Here is a 26,154-nt window from a genome sequence, read left to right on the forward strand (position 1 = left end):
ATTTTCTAGTCATTCATATGCCTACTGCATCACAACTCACTGAGGCGAGCACTGTCTGTATTTACTTATGCATATAAGACAAATAAAAATGGTATCTTAGTTCTGGCTGACACCTACATATTCTAAGTACAAACAAAACTAACGTCAACACAGAAGCAGGATGTTAACTTTAAAAATAATCAATGATAGGTATTTACTATACACACTAAAGTATTTCCAGTATACTTAAAGTCTTTTTATAAATAACAGACATAAGCGTTCACCTGCTGTAGAAAAGCCACGAGAGTGCTTGTTCCCCATTTATCAGGTTTGGGTAGATTGATATCCTTTAAGTACAAAACAAGCCTTTCACAGTCCTTTGGTCTGTATACTCGCCCAGTGTTTGTACTGATTACAATGCAAGTTTGATTTAATTTTTGTAGAAGCTGTTGAGAAGTAGTCTGTGCACTGCAGTGAATGGTAGCAATCTGAGTCGATCGGAGTTGAGAAAATGCATAATGAAGCAGCATCCTAAAAAAGCAAATGTGTACATACATATAAACATAAGTAATACATAAATGCATTAAAATACTGTGTATCCAAAGATATTGTATAGTTTTTGAATTAAAATGCTTATACTACATACTGTATTATGTAATAGGTGATGCATGAAGTTTGCTGAATTAAACATTCTTGCCTTTAAAATTGTAATATTTTCGATTCAAGAAATTCAATAAAAGTATAGCATACAGCTACACAAAACAAATACCTAGCCTAAATACCTTGTATATAGTGATCCAACCCAACTAAATAAGGAACCTAAGATAGGCAACAGGATGAGCTAAATTCAATTGCCTGCACACAGGCATCTAGTGCCTCTTGAAATGAGACCGACTACCTCATGTGCCCTTCAGCTGTTGCTCCATGACAGCACGGGTTTTCCAAAGGTCCTGTTTCATATCTAAAAGCCTCATTCAGATGCCTTAGATTCATAGTAGCAGCCTGAACCTTCCCTGTAGATCTTTATATGAATTTACCTATTTGCCACTACAGAAGGTTTGTTTCATTAGTAACCTAAACAAGTGATATTCTAGCAGAAGTCATATGATAAAACCATTATAACAAAATATTACAAACTTTGTCAAATAGCTAGAGGTATATTTTGCTTAAAATTTTGCTTAGAATAGGAAATACTTTTTACCCCTTTCCACATCCTTCAGGACCCACAAGAAGAAATGGCTGCTTATTGTTAAAGTCTAGCCAGGGTCTAAAGTAATCTAAACCTCTTTGCATGTCAGGGGTTTGGATGACGGGAAGTGTTTGAAGATTACTGAAGTCATCAGCTGTTAGATTTTCAGGTTTTTTTAGCTGATATAGCATTAGCTGTCCAGTCCCAGTGTCATAATAAGTGTCCAGCGGCTTCCTTGGATCTGGTGGAAATTCTTGTGCCCAAGTGAAGATCTTTAAAAAAAATAAAAATAAAGCTTCTGTTAAATCCATACTCCTAATGACAAGATCTACAATTTCATGATAATCTAAAGAATGTTCAAGAATACTTCTGTAAAATCAAATATTTAATTCTTCAATTTGATAGTTTTAAGGCTGCCTTTGAAAATTCAATCATGTTATGCATATGCTTTATGATTTAAGTCCTTAACTTAATAGTAGCGTATTACTCTTCCACATATTACTTTTTCATAATATAAAGAACATAAAATAAACTGTATTTAGCAAAGCTTTATATAAACTTTTTTTTGTATTAGGCAACATACTTAATAATAATCATAAGAATGAGATGACTCCTTCACATGCATCAATAACTAATTCCAGAAACTGAGTCTAAATCTTTACCATCTGCCCCGTATATATGTTAATAGCTCCAGGCTGTCTTTTGGAAGGAACTATTTCCTTCTCTCCAATACAAAACCTAAGTGAGATTGTGGAGATAACTATCTCCAGGGACAGCCTTCTGTAGACACTCTGGACCAGCATATCCACACAGTTTTCCAACATTATTCCCCAGTCCTTGTGCCCTCAAGTATCTACACAAAGACAGAACCTCACCCCAGTGCATACAATACATATCTTCAAAATAATGCTGTAAGAACACCTCCCAAGTGAGGTGCAACAAAGCCCTCACATTATTATTTCAAGCATCCTGAACAGAAAAAAAAACCACAAAATAAATCTGTATTACATATACACAACACATATACACACACACAGAGTCTGCTATAGTGGGTCCTTGCATAAAACAGTATGGACAGAGGCCATTCTGTATCTTTTGCTGCAGCACCAAAGGGTTGCTATCTGAGGTGGATGCACTTAGCAGCGTTATCAGTGACATATGAAACATTCCTTTACTTCTCAGCTATTTCCCTATAGACAACACAGACTGCAAACAAATTAGAGCACAGAGATTCAATTATTGTAAATTTGCATTGTTAGAAGACAGAAAATCACTATTCCTACTACATATATTCAGAAATTTTTAATAAACTTGCTGAAAAATATTACCTCTTTTGCAAATTCTTGTCGTGATTTCATGTTGAGATTGCCACCAAGACCACGTAACAAGTTAATAATAAACTGTCCATGATCGGTACAGCCATGAAGATGAGACAGTCCATTCATCACAGTTCCAACTAAACTTGTTTCTACCACAGAGTCATTCTGTAAATTGCAAGTGGTGGTAGATTTAAATATATTCCTAAAAATAAATGTGATGTATTGCTAGCCGACTATTACTCATTGCTCTTTGACACTTCCACAGATGAGGAAAGATCTCAACACTGCTGTTGTTCTAGAAAATTCACTTGACATGAAATTATTTTTAAGCATTTATTTGGAAGTTTTCATTCCAGACTATGTACTGATGTAATTTAGGATAAGTAATCAGAAATTTCCTTACAGATTTTGAGAATCTGTAAGAAACCAACATAACTGTATATTGGAAACCTCTCTCGTGAATGGGTTCTTTATGGATTTTGCTCTTTAACACCAAAGAGGATTTGCAGCCTCAGGATCAATGTCATGTTTCTTCCTCTGTATCCACCTGAAGATACTTTAAAAGTCTAAAAATCTCCATAGGTGAAAGAACCAAGATAGGAAATAATACTAAAAACACAACAGGACCATATACATTCCTCAAGGGGAGGTAATGCAGGTCTCCCAAACACTAGCTTACTGGCCACAGCAGTGGGGCTATCTCCTAAATAACATTTTGTGCAATGTAATCCACTTGTTCAATACAAATGCAACTCTTTCAGAAGAAGGGGAGGCAAGGAAGCATCTAGAATCCTTAAGAAAATCCAGCATATGCAAAACAATTATCTTGATGTACGTCCCAGAATCACAGAATCCAGATAATGTACAAGGTTTTGGATTATCCTTTTTTAATATTGTAATTACATATTACCCTTCGCCTATTATAACATCTTTCAGTTAAGGTTTTGAGAAGAATACTAAAGAGCTAAAGTTATATACTTAAATCCAGGACAGATTAGTGGGACCTGTTAAAATTCAGCATTCTGAATAATCAGATTACTTTTTTAGATATGCCTCTATCAATTTTTTTAGGTATCTAGCATTACATTTCTCCCCAACCTATCAGAAGCTTCAGTGTACAATGTGCAACTTTTCAAATTTTAGCTATTTTTTTGTTATAGACAATAACTTAAATCTAGAAAAACAATTTCTTCACTTTTCCATTTTTTAGTTTAGACATTCAGAACTTTCAGATCTTTGAAAACATATACAAAAATGTCTGGTATGGAATATTACAGACAGATACTAAGTTTCACAGAAATACATGCATTTCATTAGTTAAAATTGTATTAAATGTTTCAAAACTTTAAGTACAACAATCAGTTTTTGGAAACTGATTAGAATAGTTCCAGTATGATTCTTATTAAGAAAACAGCTATCAAAAAAGTACTGAGACTTTTTTTAACTTAAAATTTAAAAATTAATATGAATGGTATCTTTAGTGTTAAACTAGAAAAATGGATCATCCGTAACAGAAGCTGAAATTTGATTAAGTATTCAGTTACTAACCTTCTTCACAACCCAGTTTAAAGCCTTTTCAAAATAGTCTCCAATCCAATTTTCAAGGTTATATCTGCATTTTTCAGGCTGACTTCTTAGCCAAGACTTTATCAGAGAATTAAGATCTGTATCTTCATCACTAAGCCAAACCAAACAAAAACAAGAGTCAAATACAAGGCATCCACATCTTCACATAGACAGGTTCAAAGCAACAAAAAATTCTAGGAAAAGTTCAGGGAAATACTTTCAAAAGAATTTCTAACCAATATTTGAGCTCTCTAAGGGTCACACACAAACAAAAAATCCACCATGCCTCTTTCAAGAAGTCTGAGATACATTAGCCAAAAGATTGTAAGATGACAGCGCAAAAGGGACATGCAACCTAAAGCAAAATTCCCCAGTGATTTGCTTCATAAATGTAAGCAAGTAATTAAATTGCTCCGTCCACTGCAGACTATCTTTCAAGAAGCGTAAGTATATATGCTTAATTTAAAAGCATGTAATACTCCTGTAAGTTACCTCAGAAAGATCATTCCCATTCGAGATATTGTAGCAGGAGAGGCACAGCTAAGGTCATGAGTTTCAAATATAAAGTTGACATTTGAGCCAAATTGAATTCTTTCTCCACTGGGCATAGTCAACAATCTATTGTCGTCCAAAACAGAATTCAAAGATTCAATCCATTCAGGATCAATATCACCATCACAAATTATCCATGAAGTAATATCTATTTCCAGACACAAAAATAAAATATCAAACTGAATAAAAACACTTAAAGAATATTGCCCCTTGCTATTTTAACACTATTTAATACTATTCCTTCATTATAACTTAAATATAAGCTCAATGAAGATATTCCTTACATGCTTTACCTTCTGCTATTTTTGTTATATATGCATCAGTGTTCTCAACTATGATTGTCACCAAAAGTTTTTCTTACCTTATGCTATCCACAAATAATAACATATTATAAAAATGTAACTAAAAAGAAACAATTTCAGTAATTTAAGCATAATGGTGTATAACTCCCTCACAAACATACCTCGGGGTTCTCGTACCACTTGTCGAGCACTATTTGTAAGCACGCCATCAGACCATTCTCTGGTATCCATGTCAATATGGCCTAGCAACTGATGTCGAGGCATAGCTTTGGGATTCATAGTATACTGTTTCACTACTTTGCCAGTTCTACCAAGTGCTGTCTTTAACATCCGCCAAAGTGTTGATTTACCTCCACCACTTGGACCTACAATAACTACACCCATTCTTTGACGCAGTTGTTCATATAATTCCAAAGCCTTCTTGATCTAGATAATAAAAGAGATAATGGCTATGTGGAGTTGTAAAGCTAAATCAATCATGTCCTTTTTTAATGTTTTTCCAATTTACTTTGCATGCAGTCACTTTGTTTCTATAATTTTTTTTAAACAATAGATGTTTGCAGAAGTAATTAAAATTATGATACTAAAGAATATAAAGAAACTTGTTAGAAGCATTTCACTAAATTACTAACATAAAAATATCAGCCCTCTTTGGGCATATTTTTACTGAGAAATCACTGAACCTTTAGTCACAAAACTTCATCCAGCCCTACAATAAATAAATATAAGTGAGGCACAGAACTGCTTGATAAAACCAAATGTTCACATATTTCTTTCACTGTCCAAAACATTTACTGGTGTTTGTACCTGGCTTGAATGAAACTGTGTGTCACATGTTCATATCTTAAGTTTCCTTGCACTATTTTTCTTTCAGTTACACAACTGATCTACCATGCTTCAAACATTTATTTTTTTATATACATGTAATTAGAATCTAACTATCAGTCATTCTAACTTATTTATAAAAGATTTCTTTCAAAAGTAAACAGAAATGAGGCAAATGAATGTAATATTAATCAGTTCTAATTCAGAATAACTCATGCTGTTTTGTTGCTGTAGTTGATGTTTACCTGGGTGCTTATAATTTCCAAGTTTGCTTCTTCAAAGACTTGTTGTAAAGCTGTAGTTAACTCAGCATACTCCACATCTTTAAAGTCAATGCCAGGAAATACATCTTTAACCAGTGCATCAAAACGTGCACAGTCTGCAAATGTAAGCTTTGACATGGTATTAAGCCGCAGAGCTTGAACCACCATGTGACTTTCATTAACTGGAAACAAAAGCAAAGAAACCAGATCAGTTTAAGCCGTTTGTTGGGGTTTTTTTCCTTGGAATATATCAGCGCTTGAGCCCATATTGCTAAGACACTGAAGGTAGAATCACAGTGCAGACTACATTCCAGTTCATGTACCACTCTACTTGGAAGTTAGATGACTGCCTTACTGTAAGTATCATATATGGTCACAAATGCATTCCACACAGATATGAGATGGCTATGATGCTGGCCAGATAGTACATAATAGCCTTATGATTAAAGTGGGACTAAGAGTAGCAGTGCAGAATAGCTTACTTGTTAAAGCAGTAATGAAAGAAACTAAGGACCTGGATTCTAGACCCTACTGTGTCAGAGCCAGTTTGAAGTCACATCTCTAAAGTGCATCCTAATTAACTATGAATATTCCAGAAGTAAATACTCTCCACAACTCCTCTTGAATCTGAAGTACCATGGAAATGTGTTTTGGGACAAGAACTAAAACACCCACAAGAAAGCTTTACTCTGCCAGAAAAATAAAAATACTCATGATGGGAAAGGCACAGGGCTCTGATCTCTGTTTTTTTGCTTTTTTAATCAAATTACTTTTTCATGTAAAACACATACATTTTCAGAAAGCAAGACTAGGAACCCCAGGTGAAAATCATACCGTGTTTTTGCCCTCCTTCTGAATGCACGATTCCCCCAAACCAGAATGCACTATAGCCCAAATTCAACGCAAGGGACAGAAAGTGTCCATTCCCTAACCTCCCTTTTTCCTGCAGCTTTTTCCCAAATGTTCCAGAGGTTAAGGATTAGTATACCCTTCCCGAACTTGGAAAAAGTTCAAGGTTTTTCATCCTGAACAATGTCTTAAATGCAAATGCTTCTACAGGCAAATCTTTCTAGTTAGCATGACAGAAGGTTAAGAGGAAAAATGTTGACTTTAAGGAATGTGATTTAGAAAGGTTGAACTGCTTTACTAAAGAAATAATACAAAATTTAAGCAACATTTAAGAACATGGCCAACATTTTGATAAGCCAAAGGATTTTGACTCAACAATACAAGCAGACATAAAGAAACAGGAAACTGCATTTGTTGGAAACATCTTAAGCTTCTCAAGCTAAGAGATAAAAGATTAAAAAAAAAAAAAAAACCAAACAACAAAGGAAAAACTCTGGGTTTAAATTATAAGCTAAATCCATCCATCCTGCCTTTCGGAGGGTTACTGAAAATTATATTTTAAGCCAGACCAAACAATTTTCAGCAGATTTCACATAACTAAACATGAAGCTAAAATGTCATAGCAAGGAAGAGTGATAGGAATGTGCCCTAAAACACATTGCTGGTAATTCTTCTTTGGCAGATCCAAACAAAAGTCAATTAAAAATTCTTTAAACTTGTCAGACCATTTGATATGCCAAGAGTTGAAAACCATGGCCGTCTCTAAAACTTTTTAGATATAGGTTGTTTAAATGAACAAAAAGCAGAAGTTGTGTCCTAAAGATGTGAAATGCCCATCCGTCCCACACTTTTAATTCCCACTCATTTAACATCTAAATAACAGCAATCATTCAAAAAATTCTTAAAAAAGAATACAGTGACCCAGTCTAGTCCAATACATTTCTGTCATTTCTACCTGTCCTTACATTTGTCTCTGTCTACCAATCCGAATATAATGCCATGTGACAATTTTAGCAAACCTCAATTTTCCTGTCCTAAGCCAAGTGAAAACAAGAGACTTTGAGAATCACTCAAAATCATCCCAGATTAAAGTCCTCTATCTATGTTCTTATTATATAAAAGCTCAATCTAGAATATGACAACAGTCTTTTGTGATGTCCTTATGAAGGAGGACTTGCACTGATGTTTTTTTTCTTTTCTAAATTGCCTCCAGATCCAAGCCACAGCTTCTCAAAACTCCAGTGAAGAGGAAAGCTGTAGTGAACGATATCTGTACAATATCCTAAATAATCAAAAGTTTGGTATGGTCAACCTTACTTTCTTGCTTTGCTTCACTTTTCTTCAGCTGATGAAGACGACTGCCACAGCCTTTCAAAACAGTCTTCAGTGCTCGTAAACCCCAATCATAGTGCTGCTGTGGTGTCAGAAGCTCCCTAAATTTAAAAATAGCAATACTGTAATAAGCTTTAGGTGACAGCACCTGAAATTTGTTTGGCAAATGAACATGCTCATAATATGGGTTTGGGCAAAAGAGAAACTGATGAGTATTTGGAGTGCCATCTGAAATGCATTACAGAGATACAAGCAATGACACTCAGAAATTTTCAGAGGGAGTATATTCAACAGCTAATGTATTTATTATTGTCCCTAACAGCACTACTTAAAACTTCTGAACTTTGTTCTCTCTAATATGCATACTTATAACCAAATAATCACTTGCATTTCAACAATTTCAAGAGTCTAAATTCAACACAATGCTTGTGAGTGTTCATATGCTCACATTCATATTTAGTGAGCATAACGGGAGCAGTACTTTGCCACCTTGAGATTATAGCTGTATTCCAGATATTTTCACACCTGAACGTCCCAATATATTGCAATATTTTTATTTTATAAGTTAAATTATTATCTACAGAGATTTGCATAGTATACCATTCAGAATTAAAAGCTGTACTGAATGTAAAACTCTAGATGACTCCAAACCTGTGGTTCTATGCCTAGTTTTGTTTCTGACGCATAGCTTTCTGCAATATCCAAGTCATAAAATATTACAGAAAATTAACGGAAAGTATGTGTAGATTGTATCCCTACAGTCATACTTTGGCATAGACTAGATGGAGAAGAAACAAGACAGCAGTGAGATAACCACAAACAAACACCAATGCTAAAATAGAAGCAGGAGAGAAGAGAATTAGAAAGGTAACATGACTAAGTCGGGACGGGGGGGGCATGGGGAAGCTTACCTTGCCAGACTAAAAATAGCCACTAATTTTCTACCAAGTATTTTAGCATCCTTAAAGCCTTCTGAATACAAAATCACTTCTGCAATAAGTTCATTGTCTGGATGAGTCATAGCAACTGGCCTGAAAAGTTGTTTGAGGTTATCAGGCAGCTTTTGTCTTCCTCCATAACCTTTTCCAGCAGGATTCAGAGTGATAAAAATTCCAGAATTATGATCCACTTCAACCTAGCATTAGAAGTGCATTGTAATAGCATATTGTCATATGAAACAGTATTGAGAAATGTTGGGTGGACTACATTTAGTTACAGTAGTCAGTTTTTAAGTTTGACCTAGTTGTTTATAGGCTATTTTTATAAGAAGAAAATAAGTAAGTTTTGCCGTACCTTTTTGCCAAGCATCTCACATACAGGAGTATGTTTCTTCAATGCATGTTGAATTGTCTGAATCTGCATGGATACTGCAGACAATACAGCTTCCTCAAGTCTATTGAATTCATCAAAACAGCCCCAGGCACCACACTTCACTAAGCCCACAAATATGCGTCCCATTGACTTCACATCAATGCCCTTAAGATTAAAAAGGATACTATCAAAATTCAAATAACAAGAAAATAATGAAAGAGTGTCTTCCCAACTATTAAAAAATATGTCATTACAAATAGCCACAAATTTCTAATGGAAACTGACAAATTATCAAAAGTATTTCTAGAACATAATATTCTTTTATGAAGTATGAGCACAGATACCCATTTCCTAAATTATACGGGACCATATTCACCTCATCACAATTAAAGACTAATACTTGTCTTCCAAGGAGTCCACCCAAGGCCTTCACTGATTCTGTCTTTCCAGTTCCAGCTGGACCATATGGATTTCCTCCAAGGCCCAGCTTCATTGCCTGAGTAAGAGTTAGGTAACACTTATCTGTCAAAGGTGTATAAACAAGTTTAGGGGAATTACCCTGCAGAAACAAAATAAATTATATTGATTGGTAGACAGAAATTATTGACAATGTAGTTTTATTAATTTCATTCATAAGTCATTAATCTGAAAATATAACACAACAGTCAAGATTACTGTCTCATTAAGCAGATTAATTTGTTTACAGTTATGAAATTTTCCTGATTTTCTATCAAATGTCAAAGCGTTGTGCAGATTTTTTTAGAATTACAGAAAAGGGGTCAACACAGATGAAACTGCACTCTGGTATATAAAAGTAGTAAGCATATTAGAAAATATTTATATTATAATGTAGCTGCTTTACATACAACTTACATTTACCCCATCAATAACAAGAATGAAAATGATTACCCTATCTTTTAGTATTTTCTATGAAACAGTATGCTAAGGACACAACAAAGTTGAAAAAAATGGCAAAAGCTGGGAGGCAACCAGCAGGATGTGTGAAATGAGAAAGTGACACATATTTAAAAGCCATGAGGTAAAAATTAAAAATACGACACCTGATATTCATAAGTATATTGGAGTTCAGCATCTACCATCTGAACATAACATCTTTGGTCTCTTATGTAAAATCTCAGCTGCTTCTTCCAAGCCCAGTCTTCAACATTGTGAACCTGAGCTTGATTCAGCTGCTTCACCACATCAATGTTATGAATGATATCAAGAATCAGAGCTTTAAGCTTGAGCTCAAGGATTCCCGATTCTGCAAATAACCATAAAAAAACCCAAAACAAACCAATCACAAGAGTGTAGTAAGGAAGATACACATTACCCATTCTTAAGTTCATTGTGCTGCTTTCTATTATCAGCAGATCTTATTCAGATCATGTTTCAATTATATATAAAAATATGATTTATTATCTAAAGCAAGCAGCATAAAATCAGATCCTGACAGACAATGTGAATCATCATGTAACTTCAGTCATTTAGAAGCAATTTAGTCTGCCTCTATGCGAGAGAGAGAGAGGCTTTTCTGGAAACCAATTTATTCCAGGAGTGTTTACAGCTATGTCCACTTCAGTAATCAGTGTGGCACAATCTGTTAATAGATATGCTGTGGATCTGAAAACCATACTACATGGACTCGGGAGATTTTACTGAGACTAATTAGGGTGATGTGGAATGAATGTTCATTAGCAGATTGGGTGCGTTAAGTGTACTCTGAGAACATATTGTTTAATTTAGTTTCATTTGAAAGAAATCTAGTTTGTGTGCTCCTATACCATTCCATGATGGGAATTAAACCAAAGTAAGTGGGGATAATCAGGCAACTCACTTCAAAATCACACCTATTGTCCAAACTAAAAAGTTACTGTAAATGTATTATACAATAGATGGAATGAACACTCATATAACTGATGACATTTGTCCAATGGCTATAGAAAGAGCACAGAAAGGGAGCTTAGATGAAGAACCACACTTACAGACTGCTGAAGGTAGGTGATATATGAATCCTATTCCTAATTAATATACCAGATGTTAACAGTTCATAAATTCTAAACTAGAATTTAATACAGTATGCAGCTATACAAACGTGGTGGAAGATTGTCAACTACATGTCAAATTGAGTCTTTTTATACATACAGGGTAAGAGTTGTTGTCACCTAACCTACTCTATAGAATTTTACATCTGAGGTAGTCATTCAAAGCCTCCCTTCTGGTAAAAGAGATGAATAAGCACTCAAAGGCATAATTATTCTAACCCATTTTGACTATAGAAGATTCAGAAAAATCATGTCTTGAGAATAACTAGTTTATCGGTTTTGCTACAGAGGTACTCAAGAATTAGTTCAGATGCAGATGTATACATCTAAGATAGAAAAAGAGAATCAACTACGCAGTTGTACAGAATATATTGGCATGACATAATGTACCTCAACTGCTGTTTGGCCAGTTCCTGTGAAACATAACACTAGAGCACATTTCAGCAGGTGAGGACAAATTATCAGTAAATATATAAACCAAGAAAACATAAAAAGTTATTAAAAAATTAAAGAGGTTTGCAAATATATAAATGCTCCAAGATAATATTTAATCTAAATAAACATTCATTGTTCACTCTGAAATATTAAATACACTAATCTTGGCAGTAATAGGTGGGTAACTTTATGTAACTCAACCTTATGAACTCAAATTGAGACAGATTAATAAAATTTCCTGTTTAAATAAACAGAATGTTAAACACTATACAACTACATAGTTATTATACAGAATTATATATTAATTATCATTTTTATACCTGTACTCCCATTATCTTCTATACTAGTATCCATGCTAGTATAATGTTCCAGTTTAGCCATGAGTTCTAATTCTAATTGTTGCAGATTATGGTCTTTGATAGCACTTTCAACATCTTCAGTGAACTGAATCTGTTCTGCCAAGGAAAGAATCTTTGGAAGAGAAAGTTCAAATTACATTTTATAAATAGAGAAAACAAAGAAAAAAAGTTTTTCAATTCATTTGTAATTGCCTATTATGTCTGATATTTCAAGTATTTTACTTTATAATTTTTAAACAAAGCCTTACATTTGCTATGCTCTTAAGAAAAATATAGCCATCTTAAAACCTGACAAAATTTAGCAAAAGCTTGCAATGTAATCTAATACAGCAAGCCCCTTAGCTGTTCTACAGCATAAGGTGGCAAATTTTTTAAAGTATCTTTTCCCATTAATGATATACAGATGGAAACTACCATATTGTAGGCATGCTGAGCCCATATTCAACAGGCTTAGGAGCACCCCTGACTTTTTTTGTCACTGATCTGCTAATACAGTATTTTGTATTCTGTTTTCTAACACCACTTTACATTCACTGGAAAAGCCCTGTCTGAGCTATGAAGGTTCAGTCAAATTTGGAAGTGGAAAGATCTGTAACAAAAAATTCCACCAGTTATGCCAATCCGAAGATTCTTAACAGTAACTACATTCTGGGAGACTAACCAGCAGTCCTGTGAGGGAGTGACAGACAGGATTACTGAGCAAAGGGCATGGGGTGATGTGACAGGAAGGGATCGCAAAAAACAAATGGGGCTTAAGCGGGGTCCCCTCTAGCACTTGCATGTCAGCAAGGAAGTGCCTACAAGACAGCATTATGGAGAAATTCCCCAAACCCTCTCCAGAAACTCAGCATGCTGGGGTGTCTCTCTAAAATGCCTGTACACTAATGCACGCAGTATGGGGAATAAACATAATGAATTAGAGATCTGTGTGCAGTTGCAGGGCTATGATCTTGTTGGGATCATGGAGATGTGGTGGGGTGGCTCCCATGACTGGAGTGTCACAAGGGAGGGATACAGGCTCATTAGGAAGGACAGGAAGGGAAGACCAGGAGGGGGAGTTGCCCTTTACTTAAGAGAGCAGCCGGAGTGCATGGAGCTCTGTCTGCAGATGGATAAGCAGCCAGCTGAGAGCTTATGGGCTAGGATTAAAGAGAGGACAGGTCAAGGTGACAATATAGTGGGCATCTGCTACAGGCCATCTGACTAGGAAGAACAGATAGGAGCAGCCTCACATTCACAGGCTCTGGTCCTCATAGGGGACTTCCATCACCCTAATACCTGCTGGAGGGGCAACACAGCAGGACATAAGCAATCCAGGAGGTTCCTGGAGTCCATGGATGACAACTTCCTCTTCCAAGTGACAGAGGAGCCAATGAGGACATGTGCTTTACTGGACACAGTCCAGTGAAGGGCCACAAATATGATGAAGGGACTGAAGCATCTCTCCTATGAGGAAAGGCTGAGAGAGCTGTGACTGTTCAGCCTGGAGAAGAGAAGGCTCGGGGGGATCTTATCAATGTCTATAAATACCTGAAGGGACAGCGCAAAGAAGGCAGAGCCAGGCTCTTTTCAGAGGTGTCCAGTGACTGGACAAGAGAAAACGGGCACAAACCGAAACACAGGAGGCTCTGTCTGAACAGTAGGAAACATTTTTTTACTGTGACAGTGACTGACCACTGGCAGAGGTTGCCCAGGGAGGTGGCAGAGTCTCCTTTCCTGGAGACATTCAAAACCCATCTGGACATGGTCCTGGGCGAAGCAGCTCTAGGTGGCCCTGCTTGAGCAGGGGGGTTGAACCAGATGACCTCCAGAGGTCCCTTCCCACCAGAACCATCCTGTGATTCTGTGTGATTCTCTCTGCTAGTGGTCAAAATTGCCTAAAACAATTTCATGTTCCTATTTCTGCTTATACAGCTAAGCTTTAGAGACTATTATTTTAATCAGATTCAAAAAGAGCTTTTTTATGTTACTAAGTCTTAGCCGCCCTGCTTGTAACATTCACTACCAACTAAGATCAAGATTTACATCAAATATAATAAACAGGTGGATGTTAGATGAGGTGCCATGTAAAAGACCTGAGTATTTCAAATGTTTACAGAAGAATTGTAAGAACACATATTTTTAAGAATTTCTCTATAAATGAGTAAAATGGATTTGTTTGGGGTTGTTTTCTTCCAAATCTATATGAAAACTTCTTTATGAGACTTCAAAAAACAACGTATTTGGTAAATTTAAGATTACGCAGTGGCATTACTGGATCAACTACTACCTGGGAAGGAAACAGCGATGGATCAATTGAACCTTGTGATTTTTTTCCAGCATCAACACAGTCAATTAACATTTTTTTCAGGGTTTCCTTCATCTCCAAAGCCAAACTATTTAGCCACACCTGACAAAGAGATAAAAACACCTCAAAAGTTACATTACAAAATAATTTCTCAAAGATGCTTGAACTATACTTGGATGTGATTTTCTTACCTCCACATCATTTGACAGAAGAACTTTATTTCTAAGTGGCACAGTTTCTCCTTCTACAGACTTCATGGCAACTATGTATTTAAATTCTTCATCAAAGCTCACACTATTAATGCCTATTAATCAGAAAATGGCAATGAAGTTACATATTGTTAAAGTCAAACATTAATTCCTTAGTCTAGTAGCCGAAAGAGAGTAAAAAAAAGACTGCAACAGATTATTTAGCTTTGAAGAATCTTATTTCTAAATAAGTACATTTCACAAATGAAGATTAATGCATTACCAGCAAAAAGTTTCTTAAGATGAGACTGAATAACCAGAGGATTCGTGGACTGTCCTAAAATTTCTAGTAAGTCATCATCTCCAATGAAATAGAATCTTGGAAATGCCAAGCGCTTTTCCTATGTAAAAACAAAATAAATCAGTTTTGTTGATTTAAATTAAAACTCATTGACTTTCTTTACAGAAAGCTATATTAATGTCAGCTGTACCTCCAAAAACTCATTCAAAGATCTCTGACATCTCTGAAGCTGGTCAAGTATGGTAATTAAGGTATTTCTTATTCCTGTCCAGGCATTCAGTGATGTTATCCTACTGTCACTCTTGATATCTGACATAATGGATCTTGACAGAAAAAAATGGAATAATTCATAAAACAACCATTACAATTTTAATCTGCATATGATATACAAGTAGTTACATAAATAAAAATTAAAGCATAGGTAAGTCATATAAATATCTGACATATAACTTTCAGATTTCAGTATTAATAACAAAACATTTCAGAATTCACATCAATGTCTCCAATGTAATTTAATAACTGTTTATTGCTAAAATTTCTCTATCCAAAACAAAGAAAATTCAATTCTTGACTTTTATTTCCTTCTAAGAAGTCATTGTAACTCAAATCAAGACAGATAATGGTACATATCTTTCTACATTTCTAAAATCTCCTCCCTTTTACTCTCCTTGACTTCTTTGGAACAAATAAACTATCTGTTTCTCCCAAAAGTCCATCTGTGTACTTTCTTAACGAACACAGTGCTTGTCTTCCACAAGAAATGATTCTTGAAGAAAACAATTACATCACCTCTGCTTCTGTTGACAAGATTGATCTTGTGTTTGCCTGCCTTGTTCATGATTTTTGACGTTTTATGCGATTCCTTTCTTCACATGTATCCCATTAAATGAAACCTACGTTCCCACATTTATTCAGATCTATGTCACTGCCACACATCTATATCACTGAATTCCTGTTGCTGACCTTCATCTCCATACATACTCCAATTGTCCCATATATTTTCACCATAAAGAATGTTCTAGCCTACACGTGTCAAAGACACTGCAAAAAATAAGTTGCATTCCATAACACTAACCTAAAGTCTTCATCAACTCTGTTAAAACGAGCCTGTTCTTTGGGCAGAGCTCCACGACCAAATATCGGTTCCAAATAGACCCATTTCCTTTGAATTTGGTTTAAATTCTGCAGATACTCATCCAACTCAGCCAGCTTTTTTTCCCAGATGGACACTTTATCTTCAAAACCTTTGTAATATGCAGAGTCCTTGAGGGACTGCAGAAGACAGCGATGATCTCCAACTTGGTTGACTATGTCCTTCCAGTCTTTAATAAGCTTGATAGTCTTGCCTTGGCTATCTTCATAATCTGTTAATGTAAAGACAGCTCCAACTCCCCAGAGTTCAAGCTCACGTAATGCTTCTCTGATTGTGACTTCACCTTGGGCCCGACAATTCAAATCCTGTTTAAAAGCATAAATAGATTTCATCTGAAACTACAGAGCTTGCAATAACCTTTCCATTCAAAAATATAACATAAATTCTATTTCTATAGTAACAAAAATATAAATATGCATACAGAACAAGATATACTACATAAAATCAACCATAAAATAAAATACAGTACCTTTATTTGAAATTATTCATACCTTAAGTTCTGCTGCTTTTTCTATAATGGCATCCGTCACTTTTAGCAGATCTCCAAATAACAAACCCTCAAGTGTAGTGCCTCGGGGAAGACCCAGAAGACGAAAGAGATCCAGCCAATGGTCTGGAGAAAGATGTTCTCCTCTTAGGTATTTTAGGAGTGGAATTATCATCTATAGGAAAAATGCATGTGAATCCATCTGGTCTTTATGAAAATTGTATCTGTTTGATTACAGAGTGACATGATATTCAAACAAAAAAAAAATTTACATTCTTAAGCTGAAGTAAATTTTTTTCAATTCCTGGGTTTAATGTTTAGGCATATAACTGAGGAAAACTCACTGCTAAATGTGTGTCTGTGTAAACTGTAATGACCCTCCCATTCACTGTAAGGAACTAGAAGGTTCTCAGAAGTAAGTGAAATGTTCAAAATAGAATCAGAAGATATTTTGTTAAATTGTAACTGATTTTATAATAAGAACTGAACAATGAGCTACAGAATGGAGTAATACAAAACATTTTTTATTTTATACCCCTTTTTGTAATTAGCATCTTACTTTATATTTGTCCACTTCTTTTTGCAACTTTACTGTCATTACAGTATGTTCTTCCATCTTCCTCATTCTGTCATGCCAGTTAAACAAAAATTCTTCAAATAGGTATGTTTTACTCCTGTGTGAAAATCAAATATAAAAAGGTCATAACAACACAGTACTACAACCACACATATATGTCCATGAAAAATAAAGTAACAAAATCATACCTAAAAGTAATCCAGTCTTCTTTGGCTTTTTCCTGAAAACCTTGATAAAACTCTTCATACAATGTCCACACTTCTGCACAACTCTTAATATCTTGACATACAATTTTTGACAATGAGAAGTCAGGCTCTTCCAATTTAAAATGATGGCATTCTTCACTGAATAAAAAGATCATTGTATTATACATTACGTTATTCCATTACACATTTATGGTTTAAGAGATGGTATCATATAGAAATAATTATACTTTTTTAAGAAAAGCCATTGGCTTCATTGAAGAATACTGCTGCCAACAGCAATTTCCTTAAAGTCTCCTTCCTGAATAGAAATAATGAATGAATACAAGGGATAACTCTCCTACACAGCGATTTTCTCCCATATTCACAATTGTTTTCCATAAATTTTCATTTCTTTCTCATTTGTGAGAAAAGTGAATTATTTTGTGCCTCCAAAAACAAAGCTTGCAAGAAAACGATTTTTAATCGTTGTTTCTTCCTGTTAAATAGAAAGAATATGCTAATTTTATTTCCTATGATATTTAAGTGCCAAACCAAGAATTTAAATAGAAAACTTTGTCCACTTAAGATTTGCAATAATGAGCTTACTGAAAGTAGGCAACCAGTGCAAAAATCCTTTCCTTTCACATAACAGTCTATCAGATAGGATACTTACACAAGAAACGAAGAAGAGAGCTCTTGCCCACTTAACTTACAAGTGGATTGAAGTAATAACTCCCTCTTCTTGGGCCAATATCCTAAACCTTCTCTTAGAGAGAATTTCAGAAGTCAGAATCAAGACTTTAATGTACAGACTCCCTTACATGAAAGCCTAAGAGATTTCTTGAATTTTTCATTCCAAAAAACTCTACAGAAACTTAGCTTGAGAAATTCACATTATGTAAAATCAACAAAAAGGACCCTGAAAAACTAATGAGATACATGTAATACAAATAAAATTAAATTCCTTATATTATCTGTTGTGACAAAAATCAGTTAACATTTTCTGAGACACTATTGCTGCAAAATATTCATACATAAATGAATAAGGTATACATGGAAATAAACATACATACATGAGCTTTTGTTTCACGGTTTCAAGTTCATCAAATTCTTTTTTTTTTTCCTTTATGATCTGAGCACTTTTCTCAAGTACATCCTGGTCACCTGCTTCAATAACATCATCACTTGGCTTGAGCTGATCCCAACGAGCTTTAAACTTTTCCAGGTCTTGAAGATACATATTAATACGTGAAATCACATTTCCTTTTATCATTTCAATCTGTAAAGCAAGAGTTGAAATGAAATTCCTTCAATGGTTTGTAACTACGATCAAAATCAAAGTATCAACTTCAAAACTTGATTGAAACTTGATAACTACAACTTGATCGAAATCAAACTCAAAAAACTTCTCGTCTAATACCCTAAGAAACAGTTCATCTTTATTCTTATGGTTTATTTGAAAAAGGGAGCACTAATTTTTTTTTTTAATGCTGGTATTTGAGACCTACTTATTCAGCCTATTCTACCTATTTAGCCTGCATCCTATAGTGCATAGAAAAATTGCTGTATTTGTATGGCATATTGATATCTTCAGTAGAACTTCAAATGACGTCAGCAATTTGCCTATGGACTGGAATTACAGGACTTCGCATAGTTTAGCAAAGTTGTGTGAAACAAAAATAACAAGCATCAGTACTAAAAACATGATAAAGTAATAAAAATGCTATCTTTTCACTGTTATCCTGTTTTCCTCAGTTAACCACTGCATTCATTAAGCCAACTCTGTCACCAGAAAGTTGTTTGAGAAAGAAGTACAACAACGTAACATTCATTTCAGCATCAGTTCAACCGAAGTTTCACTTAGTTATTGTTTAAACAGTCTAAGTATTCTTCCTTTAAAGACTCTCCCTCAACTCTGTAATGTTGGTGTTAATGCTGAACTGAGAACATTTATGGACTTAATCTAAGAAAAAAATATTTCTGCAGACTTATTCAAAAGAATTTCAACATTTTTAGATAAAATATTAATCTTTCATTGTTACCTGTTCTGTAATCATAAGCTGGTGGCTTTCCATCATTAATTCAAATTTATCCCATGTAGCTCTTAGGTTACAGATAGTGTCCAAACCTGCACCAGCCACAGTTCGCAAAAGTTTGTTTTTATCTTCAGCCTCTTGAAATAGGAGAAAAATCTAAATTCAAATGGATTAAAAATACGTGTGTATGTAAAAATTCAGCAAATCCTATTTATCCAAACTATAAGCAAATACATAAGAATCATCAACTGTGTATGCACAGATTATATGCTTATATACAGCTGCTTTTTTAATACTGTTTATAGAATAACTTTAACACACTGGAAAAAATAGTATCTGAGGTATTTAGAGAAATTCTACATCATAATCCTGACATGAGATACACGGAAGTGAATGTTTACTATGAAACAGATAAGTGCCTCTTTCTATATTGCAGAGATCCACTCAATTAGATTTGAGCACAGCAGCAGAGCAACAGAATTCAGTAAATATCTGCATGTGTGTGCTGGGTCTGGCTGGGATGGAGCTCATTTTCTTCATAGCAACTCATATGGTGCTTTTGCTCAGGAACAGGCTTGGCATCAGTCCATCCATGGGAGGTTGTGAGCAATTGCCCACTTGTTTTGTTCTTTCTTTCTTCCATTTTTCTTTCACTTATTGAACTTATTGATTTCAATCCATGCAGTTTCTCGCTTTTACTCTTCCTTTCCTCTTCTGTCCCATCAGGGGTGGGAGAGGCTGCTCGAGGGAGTAAGGAAGTGAGCAAGCAGCTGTTTAGTGCTTAGCTGCCTACCAGGGTTAACCCACAACAATATGGAATAACAAAAAGCAGAAATAGACATACTTCAAATAAACGGAAATTATATTCATATGAAAAAACACAATTTTTTTTCACCTGATAATGGGAAAAAAATCCAGGTTTTTTTCCCACATACTAAGAGCCAACCAAATTTAAAAAAAAAAAACACAAAAAAAACCCCCAAAAACCCCAACTTTTAAACTATGCAAGTCAGAAGAAACTGAAATAAACACATAAAGGTTTACACATTTAGCAAAATGTCCTGTTATGTATGTTTTCCTTTAAAAATTAAGAGGTGACAACAGGCACAAACGCTAAGGAACAATACTGTTTTGTAAATTATAGAGAATTAATTATCTTCAACATCCAACAATTCTCCCAGAGTTGCTACAAAATGTAAATACTTATACCCAACCTAACACAGTCCTTACTGAGTTAGCAGCCAAACAGTTAAACTGTATCCAAGATAAAGATTAAGCTAAAATTAGATGTCTGTACATGGGCTTGTTAAGTGGGCATCTTAAACGCTATTATCACCAAAGAAGATCACTGAAACCAAGTTCCCAATCATTTAATGACAGAGGTTTCCAGCATTACTTGAGATCCCCTACTTTATCCCATCTGTTTTACTTCCACTGCCCCAAAAGTTATGGGTCTTCCATATGTCCTGTGTCATATCTGCCAGCCTTGTACGGAGCTCTCAGATATGCCAGAACATCCCCAAAACAGCAGACACCTATGTATGAACAACTGCATTGAGCTCTTAATGGAGCTAAGAAATCAATTCAGGAGGATCAGTGACAAGGTGTCTACTTTAGAGTGAACTGGACTGCTCTAGGCTACAACTGACTACACTCACTAGGGACTTGATTCAGTTTCTCACAAATACATGTCTAGGGCCATTTGAGATGCCCTAGGGCACTTGCCTGGCTTCCAGTTGCAACTATACAAAGGTAGAGGCCTCCCAGAGCTCCTCTGTTATGTCTGCCAGTCTTGTGTGGATGTTGGATGTGCATCTCAGTAACTCTAGAACTGCACTTTCCGGTTGGGAAGAGTTAATATGGCTTTTGTAGAATTCCACAATTTTGTAGAACCAGAGTTCTCTAAAGGCATCAGTAAGGGTATGGATGAAGGAAATTAAAATTATATATTCCATTTGGGTCTCTAAAAAGCTTTTAACACAAATCCTCACCAAAGGCATTGAAGAATACCTGGTAACTTTGACATAAGAACAAAGGTCCTCGCAGAGATAATTAATTGGGTAAAAGATAGAAACAGAGATAGGAGGAAATGACTAGTTCCTGCAATAGAAAAAGGTCACCCATGGAGTTCTGTAGGAACCTGTGCTGGACTGCTCAAGGTGTTTATAAGAGTTGGAAAAGGTGACTAACCTGTGAGATGATAAAGTTTATTGATGATATTATGTTATTCCAGGCATTAAAATAGTTCACCACTACGTGGACCACTGCTCTGACCCTATATGGCCACTGCATGTTCTAAACTAGTTATATTAAATATGTTTCCATACTAGAAAGCAATTACATTTTTTGATAGCTGTTGTTCTGGATATGATAAAATAGTATCTTACCCCTTCCTTTCGTTCATGTAGGTTTAAATATTTCAAATTGTCTTCTGCTACTTCCTCTACAGTCTGGGGCCTAATCACTAATGTGTCCATGGCATCAGTGAGAAATGAAGAAACATCACATAGGTGAGCTATATAAAGGTGGAAAACAAAGTTATCACAAAGCAAATATTTGTAGTAATAAATATCTAAGTCAGATAAATGTACTGTGATACAACATTGTCATAAGATACAATAATGCATGCAAAGTATTTGCTTAAAAAAATTGCAGACCCCGACCTTACATGCTGCTTCAACAAAAATTGCAAGTTTGTGTTTACACATAGCTTTTTAAATGTAATCCACTGCATTCAGTGTATGATTTAGACCGTAAGTATCAAAGTCCCTTCTGAAAATGAAACATAAATATGTAATGCATTTTTTTATACACTTTCAAAATCTCTATAGGTCTTTTTTGGGAAAATGGAGAAAAATAGATGTTAAAATTGCTTTTCGGGTTGGGGGGTTGTTTTGTTTTGTTTTTTTAAGAAACTAACTGAAGCCACCCTGCTTTAAACATTGAGAAGATTCACAAACAAAAGTCTGATTAAGCTATAATGTTGTATTTTCCTACCAAGGTACATCTTTTTTGTACTGAGAAAGGAGCTGTACAATTCCAGGGACTAACACATCTTCCAGGAAACAATTCATCTTTCAGGCTCTGGAGAAAATTCACTTTCTGCACAACCCCTGTTCTGTGTTTCCTGTGCTGATTGTTACATTTAAAGCACAAAGTACTGGTACTTCTCATCATATACACCTTATCCCATTTTGTCTAGCTGTTCCAGATATAGACAGACCACCCAAAAACAGGGAAATATTTTGCACTCTTTAACACTCTGCATTTTGACAATCTAAGTGACAAGTAACTCTAAGGAATAAGCCTAGATTATTTAAGACTCTTCATGAAGTACTTCAATTTGTGAAAGAAAAATCTAACAATATTTAATTACAACACTTCATGATGCCTCCTTCAATTACCCTCAAGCGCCTAAGAAATTTTCCTCCCTCAAACATCAAATAAATTTTTCTCCCTGAAACAACAAGGAAATTTTCCTTCAGAAAAAAGAAACAAGCAAAACAATGTTCATATGCATTCTTTTACAACGGGAACAGATGTGGCCAAAACAAGTGAAGGGGAAAGATGCACAGGGACATCAAGGAGTCTTAGGTTAGGTCTGTAGTGAAAAATTAGTGACATTACTTTCTCTGCACTGTGATTTCTGCAGTTCTCTGTGCCCGGCAGTAAAATATTTCTTAAAAAGTGTATTTCCATTAACACAAGTGTCCACAAGTACAACAGAAACAAAAAAGTACTATTCATTAAAGTTATTTACCTTGAATAGATTTTCTCAAAGAAATGACAAGAACATCATACAACTTCTGGATGAAATCATCGATTACATTTTTCACAGGGTTGCAGTTAACAGTTAAACAATCTATTCTGATGGTGCTTCAAGACAAAAGATTAAAAAATAGCAAACATTCAGTAGTATACTTACATGTCAATATCCCTAACATCTATGCATGTCTATAGTTTACCATGATTTTGTAGCCTAATAAGAAAAAATTTCCCTCATAATTCTATGAATAAATGTCATAGCTTAATGGGAAAATCACTCATAGTATTGAAATATTTATAACCATTATGCATATATATGCAGTTTTATGGGCACTAATGTCTAATGCTCTGCTCCTCCAAATAGTTAGAAAATTGCTTGATTTTGTGTAACCAATGTCACTAAATTCAAAAGGACTACTCCTATACTCAGAAAGAAATTTTTTTTAATTAATTTGTACAGTCGTGTCTTTAAATCTCTAATTTCCATGAGAACTTACTAACCAAGGCTTCAATAGTCCCAAGAACATAAGAACAGCCATAGTGAGTCATTTCAAGGCCCCATATCTAATATCTCACAGTGACCATAAGATGTCTAAAGAACACTAAGAAAAAGGGCTACCTTATTTGATACTTTCCTCAGTATCCTCCCTCAACTCCAATTATTTTCAACTCACGGCACTTCATAGCCACATGTGGTTTCTGGCTATAAAACATGTCAGCCAATTTCTCATCTATTCATTCCAGTCTGTCCTTGAACTCATGAAAATCTTTACTACTCACAGTATCACTTAGCCAACAAGTTCTACCAGTCCATTCCTCTGCATGAAATGTCATCTCTTCTTCCTTGTTCTGGACATGATTCCTACCAGTTTCATTTGAGAACTCTAACCATGCAATACACTAAATTCCATGTGAATATATGTGAGAATAAAACCCTACACTACCATATCTTAAAATGTAAGTTATAAGAGATAATCGAGTGTTTCAATACAGGAATTATTGCATGTATAAACATTTACAAAGTCTGTTCCTTACTGCCACATATACTCCACGTGCACAGGACTTAGCTAAAATAATTGTTAAAACATCACCGTGTTTTGCAGTATTTCAGAATCAGCCCTGAATTTTGAGGGGGTTTCCCATCATATCAAAGGAAGACATTAGAAGTTTTCAGAGAAGGCTGCGCAGATAAAAGGGAATAAGTGTCTAAAAATAAAACTGAAAAACAAGAATCTAAACATTTTAAAAGTACATCAGTATTTTAAAAACACTTGACATTCTATCCATACCTCCGTGTAAGAAGAGTATTTCTGATAGAATTCATTATTCAAACAAAAGAATAGTTACACCATACCTTGGAAGACGTTCTGCTTCTTTCCCTTTCACTTTTAATGCTTTGAAGTTTTTTTCCCAGTCTTGTTTGCTATAAAGGTGTGTCTTCACCAGAGTTTCCATATCTACTTGGCCAATTATGATCCATTCCTTTTCAACATTATTTTTTATTTCATGGAAAAGAAATATTTTCCAGACTAAAAAACTCTGTTTCTCAATAATATTGAAATACGTTAATACTGTTTTCAAGCTACGTTCTCTTTAACCTTTGTATTTCTTCAATTACCTACAGATTCTCTTAGTGCAAAAATCAGGAGGTATAAAATGTTTGACATATTCACACATTTAAGGATAATCAAAACAGATTTTGAACAAGAGTAAAAAGACAGCTATAATACTGAGGTTTCAATGGGAACTGTACATATGCTTCAAGTTAGCTATGTGCTTAAGTGGTTGGCTTAACATGGATGGACTTACTAAGCTTTTTCTTAATATGTCTTGCAGAAAAGGATAATAATGCACAAATGTCATTGCTCAGTTACTTCTAGAATGTTCAAGGACAGTAATGCACAATGTCATTGCTCAGTTACTTCTAGAATGTCTGAAGCCTAAAATGATACAAATCTAAAAAAAAAAAAATCACGAGTCAGTCAAATATTGAAAATACCTTGAACTGATTAGAAACATCTGTCAGCCTTCTGAACAAATCCTCTGCTTTACTGAAAGCAGTCAGAAACCCATCTGCATTTCTTTCGGTCATAACAGTGAATATAGAATCTTCTTCTGCTTCACTTACTCCCCTAAACTGATTTGGAATGGAGATGAATCTCTTCATTTCTCTATAATATCTAGCTCGTACCTCTTCAAAAGGAGGTCTGAATTGCAACCGGCCTTGCCTAAAAAGTGAAACAAATCATACGAAAACTAATATTTGAATGTAATCTGAGCCAGAATACTTTCTTAGTAGGAAAAAATAAAATATCTTACTTGAATGTTAGATCAATATTTATTTCTGGTAAATTCTCATTGAGTGCTTCCAAGCCCATTTGATACTGATGCTCCAGAGCTTTGTAAAGTTGATGATTCCAGTGCTGTCTCCAAGCTTTCATATCACATGATCTGAAACCCTAAAATTTAACAATGATTATTTTTATTTTATTTTATTCCTCAAACCATAATGATATGCTGAAACTGAACACAGTACAATGCCTTCAAAGAAGTATCACACCACTGGAACAGGCTCCCCAGGGAAGTGGTCATGGCACTAAGCCTGTCAAGGGTTCAAGGAGCATCTGGACAATGCTCTTATGTCATATTGTTTACTTTTAGGTAGCCCTGCAAGGAGCAGGGAGTTGGACTCAATAATCCTTGTGGGTCCCTTCCAACTTAAGATACTCTTATGATTCTATGACCAGTTTGAATATTAAGAAGATCTAGAACTATTACATGTATTTCAAATGAATATAGGAATAAAAAAAAAAATCCAAATCAAATGAGTCTTTATGGCAGTTCAGCAT

At 35.0% G+C, this 26,154-nt stretch overlaps 1 protein-coding gene across 2 annotated transcripts in view; it reads right to left on the minus strand.

The window, feature by feature from the left end:
* DYNC2H1 (dynein, cytoplasmic 2, heavy chain 1) overlaps nucleotides 1-26,154 on the minus strand; it is a 185,457-nt gene that overhangs the window by 143,680 nt on the left and 15,623 nt on the right. For both annotated transcript variants that reach the window (XM_010562117.1, XM_010562118.1), the window contains exons 16-43: nucleotides 25,625-25,764; nucleotides 25,305-25,533; nucleotides 24,660-24,787; nucleotides 23,301-23,416; nucleotides 21,928-22,055; nucleotides 19,547-19,696; nucleotides 18,578-18,783; nucleotides 17,508-17,663; nucleotides 17,302-17,416; nucleotides 16,747-16,917; nucleotides 16,178-16,560; nucleotides 15,293-15,425; nucleotides 15,085-15,202; nucleotides 14,805-14,917; nucleotides 14,596-14,715; nucleotides 12,288-12,438; nucleotides 10,549-10,751; nucleotides 9,864-10,046; nucleotides 9,470-9,652; nucleotides 9,088-9,311; nucleotides 8,162-8,277; nucleotides 5,978-6,177; nucleotides 5,069-5,333; nucleotides 4,546-4,753; nucleotides 4,036-4,165; nucleotides 2,497-2,652; nucleotides 1,181-1,440; nucleotides 264-510 (exon numbers count right to left, since the gene is read on the minus strand). In XM_010562117.1, the coding sequence (XP_010560419.1) occupies nucleotides 264-510; nucleotides 1,181-1,440; nucleotides 2,497-2,652; nucleotides 4,036-4,165; nucleotides 4,546-4,753; nucleotides 5,069-5,333; nucleotides 5,978-6,177; nucleotides 8,162-8,277; nucleotides 9,088-9,311; nucleotides 9,470-9,652; nucleotides 9,864-10,046; nucleotides 10,549-10,751; nucleotides 12,288-12,438; nucleotides 14,596-14,715; nucleotides 14,805-14,917; nucleotides 15,085-15,202; nucleotides 15,293-15,425; nucleotides 16,178-16,560; nucleotides 16,747-16,917; nucleotides 17,302-17,416; nucleotides 17,508-17,663; nucleotides 18,578-18,783; nucleotides 19,547-19,696; nucleotides 21,928-22,055; nucleotides 23,301-23,416; nucleotides 24,660-24,787; nucleotides 25,305-25,533; nucleotides 25,625-25,764 (4,932 nt within the window). The remainder of the gene's footprint in view (nucleotides 1-263; nucleotides 511-1,180; nucleotides 1,441-2,496; nucleotides 2,653-4,035; nucleotides 4,166-4,545; nucleotides 4,754-5,068; nucleotides 5,334-5,977; nucleotides 6,178-8,161; nucleotides 8,278-9,087; nucleotides 9,312-9,469; nucleotides 9,653-9,863; nucleotides 10,047-10,548; nucleotides 10,752-12,287; nucleotides 12,439-14,595; nucleotides 14,716-14,804; nucleotides 14,918-15,084; nucleotides 15,203-15,292; nucleotides 15,426-16,177; nucleotides 16,561-16,746; nucleotides 16,918-17,301; nucleotides 17,417-17,507; nucleotides 17,664-18,577; nucleotides 18,784-19,546; nucleotides 19,697-21,927; nucleotides 22,056-23,300; nucleotides 23,417-24,659; nucleotides 24,788-25,304; nucleotides 25,534-25,624; nucleotides 25,765-26,154) is intronic.

Source organism: Haliaeetus leucocephalus, unplaced genomic scaffold (genome assembly GCF_000737465.1).
Source record: "Haliaeetus leucocephalus isolate CR32 unplaced genomic scaffold, Haliaeetus_leucocephalus-4.0 Scaffold155, whole genome shotgun sequence".
NCBI classification, from domain to species: Eukaryota; Metazoa; Chordata; class Aves; order Accipitriformes; family Accipitridae; genus Haliaeetus; species Haliaeetus leucocephalus.